Source organism: Anolis carolinensis, unplaced genomic scaffold, assembly GCF_035594765.1.
Source record: "Anolis carolinensis isolate JA03-04 unplaced genomic scaffold, rAnoCar3.1.pri scaffold_15, whole genome shotgun sequence".
In the NCBI taxonomy this organism is placed as follows: domain Eukaryota; kingdom Metazoa; phylum Chordata; class Lepidosauria; order Squamata; family Dactyloidae; genus Anolis; species Anolis carolinensis.
The window spans coordinates 13,593,825-13,609,140 of NW_026943826.1; the positions used below are offsets into that span (position 1 = coordinate 13,593,825).

At 35.8% G+C, this 15,316-nt stretch overlaps 1 protein-coding gene across 5 annotated transcripts in view; it reads left to right on the forward strand.

The window, feature by feature from the left end:
- The window catches only part of nphp4 (nephrocystin 4), a 231,594-nt gene that overhangs the window by 2,126 nt on the left and 214,152 nt on the right, over positions 1-15,316 (forward strand). For 4 of the 5 annotated variants that reach the window (XM_062965719.1, XM_062965717.1, XM_062965718.1 and 1 more), the window contains exons 1-7: positions 197-329; positions 3,763-3,908; positions 7,332-7,484; positions 13,523-13,695; positions 13,793-13,857; positions 13,995-14,144; positions 15,177-15,304. In XM_062965719.1, coding sequence (XP_062821789.1) covers positions 3,771-3,908; positions 7,332-7,484; positions 13,523-13,695; positions 13,793-13,857; positions 13,995-14,144; positions 15,177-15,304 — 807 coding nt within the window. In that variant the 5' untranslated portion in view covers positions 197-329; positions 3,763-3,770. Of the gene's footprint in view, positions 58-196; positions 330-3,762; positions 3,909-7,331; positions 7,485-13,522; positions 13,696-13,792; positions 13,858-13,994; positions 14,145-15,176; positions 15,305-15,316 lie in introns of those variants that run through there. The other variant, XM_062965716.1, reaches the window with a different exon arrangement.

Consider the following 15,316-nt stretch of genomic DNA (forward strand, 5'->3'; position numbering starts at 1 on the left):
CCCCTTCCCGTCTCCGTGGCAACGCCGAAGCTACAACCGCAGCCGCGTCCGTAAATGGTTCGTACCATTCTTTCCAGTTCGGGAGGGGGGCGGGCTGAGTTGAAAATGGAAAAACTGAATTTATTGGGAGAAAGTGAGAGCACTAATAGAAAAAAAGGAGGAGAATAAACCGATAAAAGCAACCACGAGATAATAATCAGTCAGATATTTAAGGAAAGGCGAGGAATCGATGCTTTGTCTAAATGGACTCCCCTGTTATGCCAGGAGGGGAACATGGTACGGCCCAAACAAGATGGCGGCGGGGCCTGAGTAGGCGGCGGGCGCCTCAGGTACAGAAAAGGGGGTCTCGGGGGTCCGGAAAAAAAATCATAAACAGGGGAGCGTTTCTATTGGGCGAGGCGAGGAGAGGGGAGAGGCTGATTGGCTGGCTCGGTTTTTCTTCCTCGGCAACAAGGCTGAGAAAAAGAGGGGGAGCCCGCTGATTGGCTGAAATCCCCCCCCACCATTTTAGGCCACGCCCACATTGGTCCAGCTGTGTCTAGGATAGGAAAATAACTTTCCCGCCTTTTTTTTAAAAAAAAGGGAAACATGACAGGGAAAGAGTGCCTCTGAGCATGTCTATTGTGTTTATTTGAAATATATATTTAATAATTTTGAAGGTTTTTTTGAGGCAAAAGTTAAATATTGAAGGGAATACTCTGCTATATAACCCAATTGATGTGTTGCTAGGCAGCTTTGCCTCGCCTAGCAACGTGAAAGCCATTGAGAATTGGCAACATTCAAAATGGCGACTGTTGCCAAAGAAGAAACAAAATACCAACTCAAGTGAGCCAAAGAAACAATTATTGGTTATTTAATCGAATATTGAAAGGCTTTAGCCAAAGAAACAGTATCAATAAGACAATACTTGGATTAATTCATCATTAATTCAAATATTGGCAAAATAAGACAGTATTTTAAATTCTAAACCCGGTTTTGTACTGAGGGAAGAAAAAAAATAGGAGGGAAAGATTCTGATTGGATGCCTCGCTTCCTTTCTGCTTAGCAACAAGCCCTCCGAGCATTCTGATTGGCTGGCCGAGATTCAAAATGGCTACTGTTGCCACAGGAGAAACAAAGAAGCAAAGCAAGCCAAAGAAACAGTATCAAAAACCCAATTTCTTGGTTAATTCATCGAATATTGAAAAATTTGAGCCAAAGAAACAATATCAATAGCCATTTCTCGTGTAATATTTGGCAAAAATAATGACTTTGAAGAAAACTATTCTAAATTCTAGGACCGGTTTTGTACTGAGGGGAAGAGGAAAAAAAGAGGCGGGAAAGGAGCTGATTGGCTGCCTCATTTTCTTTCTGCTTAGCAACAAGCTCTCAGAGCCCTCTGATTGGCTGGCTGAGATCTTTTTCTCCTCCCTCAGAAATTCAACTCTTTCTGCCTCCATTTTGGAATGCGAATGGACACAGCGACAGGGAAACAGTGCCTCTGAGCATGTACTGAAAAAGGAAGAAATAAACATTAATTTGTATCTGTTTTTTTAGAAGAGGGATTGAACAGGGATAAAAGCTGATTATAAAACAGGGTATATTTAAATTAGGTTATTATTATGCTAATTATAATTATTATGTTTGTTATATTATTACTTATTATTACATTTGTTATATTAATTTTATTATTATTTTAATTTTTTTATTATGTTTGTTATTTTGTTATTATAAGTATTTTAACAATTATCATTATGCTTTTATCATGTTAATTACTAAGTTAATTTATATTATCATTTTAATTGTTAGTATCATGTTTTCATCATAAATTAAATCATGCTGATTTATGTTATTATTTTAATTATTATTATGTTTTCATCCTGTTTAATACATTACTTTATCATTAATTTAATTATTATGTTTATTATCATGTTTATTTATTTTATTTTTATTTTTATTTATTTATTATGCTTATGATTATTATCATGTTTGCTATGTTTAATTACAAAATTTTATTATTTATTTATTATTTTGTTTATGATTTTTATCATGTTTGTTATTATCATGTTTGTTTATTATATTTTTATTTTTATTTATTATTATTATGTTTGATTATTATCATGTTTATGTAATATATATTTATTTTTATTATGTTTATGATGTTTGTTATCATGTTTATTTATTATATTTTTTAAATTATTATAATTACGTTTATGATTTTTATCATTTGTTATGATCATGTTATCATGTTTAATTACTATATTTTTATTTATTTATTATGTCTATGATTATTATCATGTTTGTTATCATCATGCTTATTATATTATTTTTAATTTTTATTATGTTTATGATTATTATCATGTTTATTATATTTAATTTAATTTATTATGTTTATGATTTTATCATGTTTGTTATTATCATGTTTATTTATTATATTTTTATTTTTTATTATTATGTTTATGATTTTTATCATTTGTATCATGTTATTATATGCTATATTTTTATTTATTTATTTATTTATTATGTTTATGATTATTTTCATGTTCGTTATTATCATGTTTATTATATTTTTATTGTTATTAATTATTGTGCTCATTATTACAGTAGAGTCTCACTTATCCAACATAAACGGGCTGGCAGAATGTTGGATAAGTGATTATGTTGGATAATAAGGAGAGATTAAGGAAAAGCCTATTAAACCAAATTAGGTTATGATTTTACAAATTAGGCACCAAAACATCATGTTATACAACAAATTTGGCAGAAAAAGTAGTTCAATACGCAGTAATGCTATGAAGTAATTACTGTATTTACAAATATAGCACCAAAATATCATGATGTATTGAAAACATTGACTACAAAAATGCATTGGATAATCCAGAACGTTGGATAAGCGAGTGTTGGATAAGTGAGACTCTACTGTATTTATTTATCAAGCCTGTACGGTCTAAGCTCTGGACTATGGCTGGTATTCCACATCAGGTACTTCATATTCTCTATTGTACTATATTGAGTATCATCTCTTTGCTACTTGCCACTAGCAGAACAGATCTGGGTTGCTGTGAGTCTTTCGGACTGTATGGTCACATTCCAGAAGCTTTGTCTCCTGACATTTTGCCCACATTTGTGGCAGGCATCCTCAGCAGTGGGCGAAACATCAGGACCTCTGAGGATGCCTTCCACAGATGTGGGTGAAATTTCAGGAGAGAATGCTTCTGGAACATGGCCATACAGCCCAGAAGACTCACAGCAGCCCAGTGATTCAGCCATGAAAGCCTTCGACAATACACAGAACGGATCTGTTTTTTCCGATGAGGTTGATTGATGCTATGTAGTAATTACTGTATTTACGAATTTAGCACCAAAATATCACGATGTATTTAAAACATTGACTACAAAAATGCGTTGGATAATCCAGAATGTTGGATAAGCGAGTGTTGGATAGTTTTTAATTTTTAATTTAGTTTTTTAATTTAGTGTTCATGCGGCCCGCCCTTGTTATACTGCTGTTTTGATCTTATGTTGTACTGTTTATTTTATGTATTGTATTATTTAATTGCATTATGATATGGTTATATTGTATTGTCCTGGGCATGGCCCCATGTAAGCCGCCCCGAGTCCCCATTGGGGAGATGGTGGCGGGGTATAAATAAAGTTTTATTATTATTATTATTACTGTATTATTATTAACATGATTAATGAAGGGGGAAATCCAACTATATTATAACTAAATCCAACTATATATGACAGGAGATGATAGAAGACACTGTGTGTTTGTTTTAGGCCGCGAGATGGGCGAATGGCAGAGGATCTTTGCCCGGCATCGCGCCGTCCCACCACATCACCAGCGGAGGCGGCACCACGTTCCCCGGGAATCCACGGCGTTCCAGTGCGTCCTGAAGCGGGTGGAAGGGGACGTCCTGAGGCAGGTAAGCGGATCATACAGGCCTTTATTTCTTTCTTTTCCATATTCAACACGGATCATTGACCTATGTATATGCTGTATATACATATAATATTGATAATAATAATATACTGTTATACAATATAATAACAATAATGCACTATGATGATTGTATATTGTATATTACATGTAATAATATTATATGATTGTATATTGTATATTACATGTAATATTGATAATAATATTATAATGGAGTACAATATTATACTACTAATAATACAATATAATAATATTAATTATATATTATATATTAAATGTAATATTACTAATAATATTACCATATAATGATATAGTACAATATAGTAATTTAATGCTTATATTGTGCTATGCAAATAATATATTGTATGTTCATTTGATTTGTAAGCCGCTCTGAGTCCCCTTCGGGGTGAGAAGAGAGGGATATAAATGTAGCAAATAAATAAATAATATTACTAATAACATTGCATTATAGTAGTATAGTACAATATGATGTTTATATTGTGCAATGCTAATATTATAATATATTGTATGTACTTATAATAATGATAATAATATTATAATGTAATACAATAATAGTAAAATAATAATACCCTATTATAATTGTATATTATATATTACTTGTAATAATATATTGTATGCATATATTGATAATAATATTATAATGTAATACAATAATATTAAAAGAATAATACACTATTAGAATTGTATATTATATATTACATGTAATATAACAAATAATATTGTGACATAGTGGTATAGTACAATATAGTGATCTATAATGTTTATATTGTGCTATGCTAATAATATAATATATTGTATGTACATATAATATTGATAATAATATTATAATGTAATACAATAATATTAAAATAATAATACACTATTGGAATTGTATATTATATATTACATGTAATATAACAAATAATATTGTGGTATAGTGGTATAGTACAATATAGCGATATATTTACAACATTTACAACAGGGGACTTGAGGCGGGGTTAAAATGTTGTAAATAAATAAATAATAAATAAAATATAGAATGCTTATATTGTGCTATACTAATAATCTTATATATTGTATGTACATATAACTTGTAAGCCATCCTGAGTTCCCTTCGGGGTGAGAAGGGCGGGATATCAATGTCGCAAATAAATAATAAATAAATACAGGCATCCTGACTCTCTTTTCTGGCCATTTGGACCCAGTTCCGGAGCCTCAGAAACCAGGCCGACTCCATCTTCAATGTGGCATTTCTTTCTGTCCATTATACCCAACCCTCCGCCTTTTGTAGGGCAAATGCGGACTCGCACGGATAGGTCTTTGGAGGCTTACAGCAGGGAACATTTTGAGCCGTTCTCTTCTTCCTCCGGCAGCACATTTTGCAGCAGGATTACGGCGTGATTGATTGATTCCCCTCCTCCTCCTCCTCCTCCTCCTCGTTTCCAATCTGCAAATGGGAGATAGCAGAGCAAGACCTTGGGCTGAAACCTTGTGCCGGGTTACAGCACCGGGCCTCTAAATAATGCAGAGCGGCTTAAATCTTTAATTGTGCCCGAGTTGTTCATATCTTGCCGCTCGATTTTGTGAGTTTGTAGGTTGGCGCCGGAAGGCCTTGGTTTGCACTTCAGGCCTGCAGAACCTTCCCCGTCTTTTATCGACTATTTGATTTTAACTATGTTTTTACATTGTGGGTAAAGGTGGGGTAAAAATATCTTAAATAAAGAAATGAATAAATTTAGAGCAAGGACTTTATTGCGAATATTTGGCCTGTGCGACCGATGGGAAAAAAGTGAGATATTTGCACCTCTTCTGCTCATTATTGCTCAGAGAGATCGAAACCATTGGCTTGTCTTTGGAAACACTCTTGAGGCTTACAAGTCACTCAAGAGCAGACTTTGGGATCTTGATTTCCATAATTCGACTCTTATGGCAAAGGTGACATGTTCTCCTACCACGTCATTCATTCCGCGTGAGTGTGGTTGTCGTGCCAGCTTATCTAGGCAATAACAACAACAACACCCAGAGGAGAGCTTCCCTTGTTGTAATACTAGCCCAGAAGCTGAGTATGTGTCAATAGGGACACGACTCTAGACTGCATCAATAGGGGTAGAGTGTCCAAGTCACTCAAGAGCAGATTTTGGGATCTTGACTTCCCTTGTTGTAATAGTAGCTGAACATGAGTCAATACAATATAATCCTAAGGGCCAGGCTGTGGAGCAGCTGGCTAGTAACCAGCTGCAATAAATCACTACTGACCAAGAGGTCATGAGTTCGAAACCCGGGTCGGGTTAAGCCCCCAACCATTAAATAGCCCGGCTTGCTGCAGCCCCGAAAGACAGTTGCATCTGTTAATTAGGGAAATTTAGGTACGCTTTATGCGGGAGGCTAATTTAACTAATTTACAACATCATAAAAACTGCCAGCAAAACACGAGGAAAGGAATGAGGAAGTACAGCCACTAGTGGACAGTGAAGCAACAGCTCCCCCTGTGGCCGGAATCGTGAAGCTGGAAAAAAAATGTTAAATGCCTCTGTGTCTGTCTTTATATGTTGTTTGTCTGTTGGCATTGAATGTTTGCCATATATGTGTTCATTGTAATCCGCCCTGAGTCCCCTTCGGGGTGAGAAAGAAGGGCGGAATATAAATACTGCAAATAAATAATACAATATAATAATGTTAATTATATACTATATATTACATGTAATATTAATAATAATATTACCATATATTGATATAGTACAATATAGTAATTCATTGCCAGTATTGTGCTATGCTGATAATATAATATTGTATGTAAATTTAATTTGTAAGCCGCTCCGAGTCCCCTTCGGGGTGAGAAGGGCGGAATATAAATACTGTAAATAAATAAATAAATAATACAGTATAATAATGTTAATTATATACTATATATTACATGTAATATTAATAAAAAATATTACAATATATTGATATAGTACAATATAGTAATTTATTGCCAGTATTGTGCTATGCTAATAATATAATATTGTATGTAAATTTAATTTGTAAGCCGCTCTGAGTCCCCTTCAGGGTGAGAAGGGCGGAATGTAAATGTATTAAATAAATAATACAGAGATGTGACATGACTCTAGGCTGCATCAATAGGGGTAGAGTGTCCAAATACCCTAGTCCCACTTCTCTTCTGCTTTGGTTAGGCCTTATAATGTGACTCCTGCGGCAAAGTCAACCTGTTCCCCTACCACGTCATTCATTCCGTGCTTTGATTAATCCCACCCAGAGAAGAGCCTTGGTGACTGTGTGGCCATCATCAGACCTTTTGGATTCGAGATATAAATAGATAGATAGATAGTTGTTGTTGCGTGTCAATAAAGCCTGTGTATTGTTGTCCTTGTTGCTCCTTACATGAGTGTTTGGTCCCTTCCGTTGGCAGAGAACGCTGGGCAACGCGGCGGAGATGGAATTCCAGCTGCGCCTTTCCCTCTTCGATGCCGCCTACCACCACTTCTTTGGGAAGACCTGGAGGAGCGACACGCAGCCCCTCAAAGCCGTGGCAGGGCAGCCCCCCACTGTCACCTTCAATGAGGTAGGGGACTCCGCTCTTCCTCTCGGCCTGATTTTAATCGTTTCAAAGTGTTTAATACTTACTGTTCGTGTCTAATAATAATACAAGGAGATGCAGGTAATAAAATAATAATAATAACAGAAGTAAAAGGTAAAGGTAAAGGTTTTCCCCTGACGTTAAGTCCAGTCATGTCTGACTCTGGGGGTTGGTGCTCATCTCCATTTCTAAGAGCCGGCGTTGTCCGTAGACACCTCCAAGGTCATGTGGCTGGCATGACTGCATGGAGTGCCGTTACTTTCCTGCCGGAGCGGTACCTATTGATCTACTCACATTGTACTGCTAGGTTGGCAGAAGCTGGAGCTAACAGCGGCCGCTCATGCCGCTCCCGGAATTTGAACCTGGGACCTTTCGGTCTCCAGCTCAGTGCTTTTACACACTCCGCCACCGGGACTCCCTAACAGAAGTAGATGCAGTTATTAATATAATAATAATAATAATAATAATAATAATAATAATAATAATAATAATAGATAAGTAATAAATTATTATTATTGTTATTTACTGTTCATGTAATAATAATAGAAGGAGATGCAGGTAATAAAATAATAATAATAATAATAATAATAATAATGAGAGATAAGTAATAAATTATTATTAGTATTAGTATTATTATTATTTACTGTTTGTGTCTAATAATACAAGGAGATGCAGGTAATAAAATAATAATAATAATAATAATAATAATAATAATAATAATAATAAGAGATAAGTAATAAATTATTATTAGTATTAGTATTATTATTATTTACTGTTTGTGTCTAATAATACAAGGAGATGCAGGTAATAAAATAATAATAATAATAATAAGGGATAAGTAATAAATTATTATCATTATTTACTGTTCATGTAATAATAATAGAAGGAGATGCAGGTAATAAAATAATAATAATAATAATAATAATAATAATAATAATAATAATAATAATAGGTAATAAATTATTAGCAGTATTAATATTATTATTATTTACTGTTCGTGTCTAATAATACAAGGAGATGCAGGTAATAAAATAATAATAATAATAATAATAATAATAATAATAATAATAATAATAAGAAGAAGAAGAAGAAGAAGAAGAAGAAGGACAAGTAACAGTTGTCACTATAGGTTATTGGACGCTGTTCTGAGTTCAAATTGTTATTTTATATACTACTGCTTTTATTTTGTATTGTATTGTGTGTTTATTTTAATGCGTTTTTTCGGGTGCTTGGTGCCATACGTAAGCCACCCCGAGTCCCTTCGGGGAGATGGAGGTGGGGTATAAAAATAATGTTGTTGTTGTTGTTGTTATTATTATGTTTAGTTATTATTATTGTCCTGGTTTTAATTCTGTTGATGTGTTTTATCGTTTTATGTATAGTTATAATGTTTTACATTGATTGTTCTGTGTTTTAAGTTGTGTTGTTGGGCTTGTCCCCATGTGAGCCGCCCCGAGTGCCATCGGGGAGATGGAGGTGGGGTACAAAAATTATTATTATTATTATTATTATTATTATTAATGCCACAGTGTCCTACCTCACGACAGTAAAGAGTGCATCCTTGGTGTACATGTCGGAAAGTGCAAATAATACACAGGGAGTCGGTATCCATTATTGATCGTCATTGTGAGCGAGAGAGAACGAGAGAGAGGGAGGGAACGTGCTGGGGATGCGAGGTTAGGACACGGTCCCTGCCATGACTCCTGCAGATCATCTGCCCACGAACCGTCCCCTCTCCGTAACGTTAATCTGGGCTGGGGCGGCATTGATATCTCAGTGGAAAAAAAGCTCTCGTTCCGTCGCATTTCATTAATAGCCTAGCGAGCGAGAGATTGAGTGCAATGTTGGCCTTTAGCTGCTAGGTCTTTGAAATGGGGATCGTTCCCTTTCCCCTCCATGAACACCTCCCAGAGCTGGAAAAAAAACCACCCCAAGCATTGCATTGTATCGAAGCCACATTTGTGGATCTAGGGTTGCCAAAGTGGAAGATTGACAAATATAAATTTTTAAAAAAAATCACTTTGTAAGTCCTCCAGCTCAATTCTTTGGACAAAATATTCAGTTCTACTATTGTCCATGTTTTAAAATTTTGCTGATGTGTTTTATGTTGTCTTATATTCTTATAATGTTTTCATTTCATGGTTCTGTGCTTTAATTTATGTTGTTGTTGGGCTTGGTCCCTGTGTGAGCCGCCCCAAGTCCCTTTGGGGAGATGGAGGCAGGATACAAAAATAAAGTTATTATTATTATTATTATTATTATTATTATTATTATTATTATTATTACAGTAGTGTCTCACTTATCCAACATAAACGGGCTGGCAGAATGTTGCATAAGTGAATATGTTGAATAATAAGAAGGGATTAAGGAAAAGCCTATTAAACATCAAATTAGGTTATGATTTTAAAAATTAAGCATCAAAACATCATGTTATACAACAAATTTGACATAAAAAGTAGTTCAGTATGCAGTAATGCTATGTAGTAATTACTGTATTTATGAATTTACCACCAAAATATCACGATGTATTGAAAACATTGACTACAAAAATGCATTGGATAATCCAGAATGTTGGATAAGTGAGACTATATATATATATATATATATATATATATATATATATATAATTATATGTATATAATTATAATTCCGATCTGAAATGTTTTTGCAAGCTGACCTTGGATCTCACTGTGAGAGAAAGGCAGTGAATTATTATTATTATTATTATTATTATTATTATTATTAGCAGTAGTAGTAGTTTGGCCAATTCCTTTGCAAGCTGACCTTGGATCTCACTGTGAGAGAAAGGCAGTAAATTATTATTATTATTATTATTAGTAGTAGTAGTAGTAGTAGTAGTAGTAGTTTGGCCGATTCCTTTGCAAGCTGATCTTTGATCTCACTGTGAGAGAAAGGCAGTAAATTATTATTATTATTATTATTAGTAGTAGTAGTAGTAGTAGTAGTAGTAGTAGTAGTAGTTTGGCTGATTCCTTTGCAAGCTGACCATGGATCTCACTGTGAGAGAAAGGCAGTAAATTATTATTATTATTATTATTAGTAGTAGTAGTAGTAGTAGTAGTAGTTTGGCTGATTCCTTTGCAAGCTGACCATGGATCTCACTGTGTGAGAAAGACAGTAAATAATGATGATAATAATAATAATAATAATAATAATAATAATAATAATAAGTAGTAGTAGTAGTAGTAGTAGTAGTTCACAGCGGACCTGCTTTGCAGGGTTGATGCCCTGCTTATGTTGCCTTGTGCAGACATTCAAGGGGATACCTCTTGCATTTTAAAAAAAAATTGTAAAAACGTTTTTAAAAATTCCTAAAAATCAGTGGATGACTGAAATGTTCTGAAACTTGGCAGACTCAAAGTAGTAAACGTTGCCTACAGGCGTGCCAAGTTTCATCCTGATAGCCATTAAAATAACAGTGGAACGAGCCTCAGAAATTTCCCCGTTGCCACTAATCTTAACGAAACAATTACAAAGTTATGGATTGATGGGACAGGACTCCTCTGAATCTTTACGAAACGGAGCGGCGGGGGGCATCCAAACCTTGGAAACGAATTACTAGTTGGATTTCTGCCACTTTGTACATCTGTAATGAATTAATTGCTATCTTAATTGGTCATGAATTGCTATGTTGGAAGCGAGGCAGGAGAGGGTGCTGTTGGGCCAGGAATGAAGACAGAATGGCTTATGGTTGAAGAAGACTTGTAGTTAGATAGTGCTACATAACATTATGGTTTTTGTTCCTGGGTTAAAATTTGTTTCTGCAGGAGGAACACCCTGCAACACATTATATTATGTTATTATTGTTATTATTATTATTACTCTACATAGCATGATTTTTGTTCCTGGATTGTTGGTTTCCGAAAGACATCCGAGGAAGGGAACAGTGTCAGGCGATCTCTCGGTCTCTCTTCCAAGTGAGATTTTCACCTTCCGGCATCGTCCCTGGCCTGGCACTTTGCCCGGGACCGGTTCCGATTTCAGGACGCGCTTCCGCCGCCGGACCTTTGAGACCCTGATATGTATCTGTGCGGGGAGATCGCCCAGAGGCTAATCGGGTAAAGGATACCCTGTTGAGCGATGGCATCGAAAAACAAGACACCAGCGCGTGTCGCCCTCGGGTCAAGCGATGGGAGCTTGTGGTTTCGTGGGAGCAAATTACCGCCGGGCCTGCTGTCAGTTCTGGCCCGTAATATGTGTGGAAAAGCGTTGGTTGTCCAGTGTGGATGGAGTTGGCTGCACATGGACAATGGCAGCAAATGGGGGAGCAAAATGGTATTTTCTAAATAACAACAACAACAACACTGGGTGCCGTGCCAAAAGATCTCAGCTGGCATTTGGAAACAATAGACATTGACAAAATTACGATCTGCCAACTGCAAACGGCCACCCGACTGGAATCTGCATGCGTCATCCTAAAATACATCACACAGTCCTAGACACTTGGGAAGTGTTCGACTTGTGATTTTGTGATATGAAATCCAGCATATCTATCTTGTTTGCTGTGTCATACAATAATAAAAATAACAATAATAATAATAATAACAATGCACTAACAAAATCTACAAACTTTTAAGTGGACATAGTGGTGGTAATAATAATAATAATAATAATAATAATAATAATAATAATAATAATAATAATAATATATCACACAGTCCTAGACACTTGGGAAGTGTTCGACTTGTGATTTTGTGATATGAAATCCAGCATATCTATCTTGTTTGCTGTGTCATACAATAATAATAATAATAATAATAATAATAATAATAATAATAACAACAACAATGCACTAACAAAATCTACAAACTTTTAAGTGGACATAGTGGTGGTAATAATAATAATAATAATAATATATCACACAGTCCTAGACACTTGGGAAGTGTTCGACTTGTGATTTTTTGATACGAAATCCAGCATGTCTATCTTGTTTGCTGTGTCATAATAAAATAATAATAATAATAATAATAATAATAATAATAATAATAATAATAATAATGCACTAACAAAATCTACAAACTTTTAAGTGGACATAGTGGTGGTAATAATAATAATATTAATAATAATACCACCACCTCTTTGCTGTAGGACACTGTGGCACAAATAATAATAATAATAATAATAATAATAACTTTATTTTTGTACCCCACCTCCATCTCCCCGGAGGGACTTGGGGCGGCTTGGCACAAAGCACCTGAAACAATGCATAAAATGCTAGGTCCTTGGAAAGAGCCCGATATTCAGAGACAAATCTCAGACACTTGGACCTAATGTGTATGTGTGTGTGTTGTTACGTACATGTAAATATAATAATAATAATTATTATTATTTTGTGTGATTGATGTGAACTTGGCTTGGACTCTTCGGTGGACATGGTGATGGTAATAATGATAATAATAATGATAATTTTGTGTGATTGATGTGAACTCGTCTTGGAGGACAAGTTGACAGTATTATTATTATTATTATTATTATTGATTGATTAATGTGAACTTGGTTCAAACTTTTAAATGGAAATGGTGACAGTTATAATGATAATAATAATGATAATAATAATAACAACAATAATGATTTGAACCTGACTTGGACTCTTAGGCAAAGTGACAGTAATAATGATAATGATAATGATAATGATATGTGATTAATGTAAACTTGGCTTGGACTCTTAGGTGGACAAAGTGACAATAATGATGATGATGATGTGTGATTGATGTGAATTTGGCTCAGACTCTTAGGCGTACAAGGTGATTATTGTTATTATTATTGTTGTTGTTTTGCGTGATTGATAGGAACTTGGCTTGGACTCTTAGGTGCACATAGTGACAATAATAATAATAATAATAATAATAATAATAATAATAATAATAATAATAACAACAACAACAACAACATGTGATTGATGTGAACTTGGTTTGGACTCTTAGGTGGATGTAGTGACAGTGATGATATGATGATGATGATGATGATGCTGATGCTGCTGTTCTCCCCCCTTGCCTGCCCAGACGGTGTACTTCCACACGCCTTTGGCTCACCCGGGCATCGTCCTGGTGGTGGAGGTCGTGGTTATGGCCAGGCGGAGGGACGGCAGCCCCCAGGACCTCTCCTGCGGATTCGGCCTCCTCCCGTTGTTCAGCAGCACCTCGGAGCCGAGCGAGCTGGATTCCAAGGAGAAAGGGTACGAGGGGAAGCTTATGGGAGCAGTGAGATCTCTGCTGTTTTTGTGCCGGGTTCCCCTTAATCCCGCAATCCCATGGCCTGACCTTTATTTACAGGCTCGGCCTTTATCACGGGACGCCACGGGCCCTTTTGCACCCGCTGATCCAAGAACCGCTCGCGAGTAAGTCCTATTCTCTACACAAAATTGTATTGTCGAAGGCTTTTCTGGCTTCATATTATGAAGTAGTCAAGGGCCAGTGAGCCCCCCCTGGTCTCAGGATGTCTCCGACCCTGTCTCTCCTCCTTAACTTTCCTCAGAGAACAAGTTCCTGGTGCTGATGGAGGGGAGCCGGGTGCACTGCCACTTGCAGCTCCACCCGCCCCTGGAGGCCGCCTACCACCTCCTCCCCGAGAACGTCCCCGTTTCCGCCTGGCAGGGCATCCCTGGTGTCGTAGCTTCCCACGAAGGTATCTGCAAGATGTGTTGTTCTTTCTTTCTTTTGGGGAACGTTTGCCATCTGTGAGACCTTATTTCCATGCTTAGCTCTGGAAAGAATGAATTGCTTGCTATGGAGCCTTTTTCTCCTCCTCGTGGCCAGGAATGGGAACTGTCACAAGAGAGAGCACCTTCTCTCATCCCCACTGCCAGATAATCTGGGATAAACAGAAAACCTGGGATCAGACCCTGGGTATTGATGTCCCATTATTATTATTATTATTATTATTATTATTATTATTATTATTATTATTATTACTATTAGTATTGACACAAAGACATAGGATGACACAGCAAACGAGACATTTCGTATTACAGAATCACAAGTTGAACATTTCGTAAGCGTTTAAAACTGTGTGATGTATTATTGGTGATATATAGATTATTATTACTATGCGTATCCCACTTTATCTCTCTAAAAATGAGCCTCAAGGCATCTGACATTAAAAACAAAACAATTGACGTCCAGATATATATATATATATATATATATAGCTATTTGTATCCCTAAAAAGGAGCCTCAAAGCAGCTGACATTAAAACCAAAACAATGGATGCCTTATTATTATTATTATTTTATTATTATTATTGTTATTAGTAATACAGTAATATATATATATATATATATATATATATATGACTTTATTATTATTATTATTATATTCATATCCCGCTTTATCTCTCTGACATTAAACCAAAACAATAGATACCCCATTACTATTGTTGTTGTTATAATAATTATTATAATTATTATTATATTTTATTGTTATTTTTATTTGTGATATATATATAATTACTATTTGCATCCCACTTTACCTCTCTAAAAAGGAGATTCAAAGCTGCTCACAAATGGTGGCCCAGATGTTTTGAAGTAAAAGGCCCAGGGGTCTCTATCCTGTACGTAGTGCTGTCCCAACAGTGGCCAATGCCACCGTGCCTTCATCCCTATGGAAAGCAGGACCATGGCTTGGCCATTGTAAGAAAGCGTACCCCTTGTCTTTGCAGGAGACCCCTTGCAGAAGCCACGGCTCCTGAAGACGACCACCTGCTACTTGGAGAACCTCTCCATCCACCTCTACCCTTCGTTGGAGAAGTTTGAGGAGGAGCTGCTGGAGTTACTCATGGCTGACCAGGTACTGACCCGG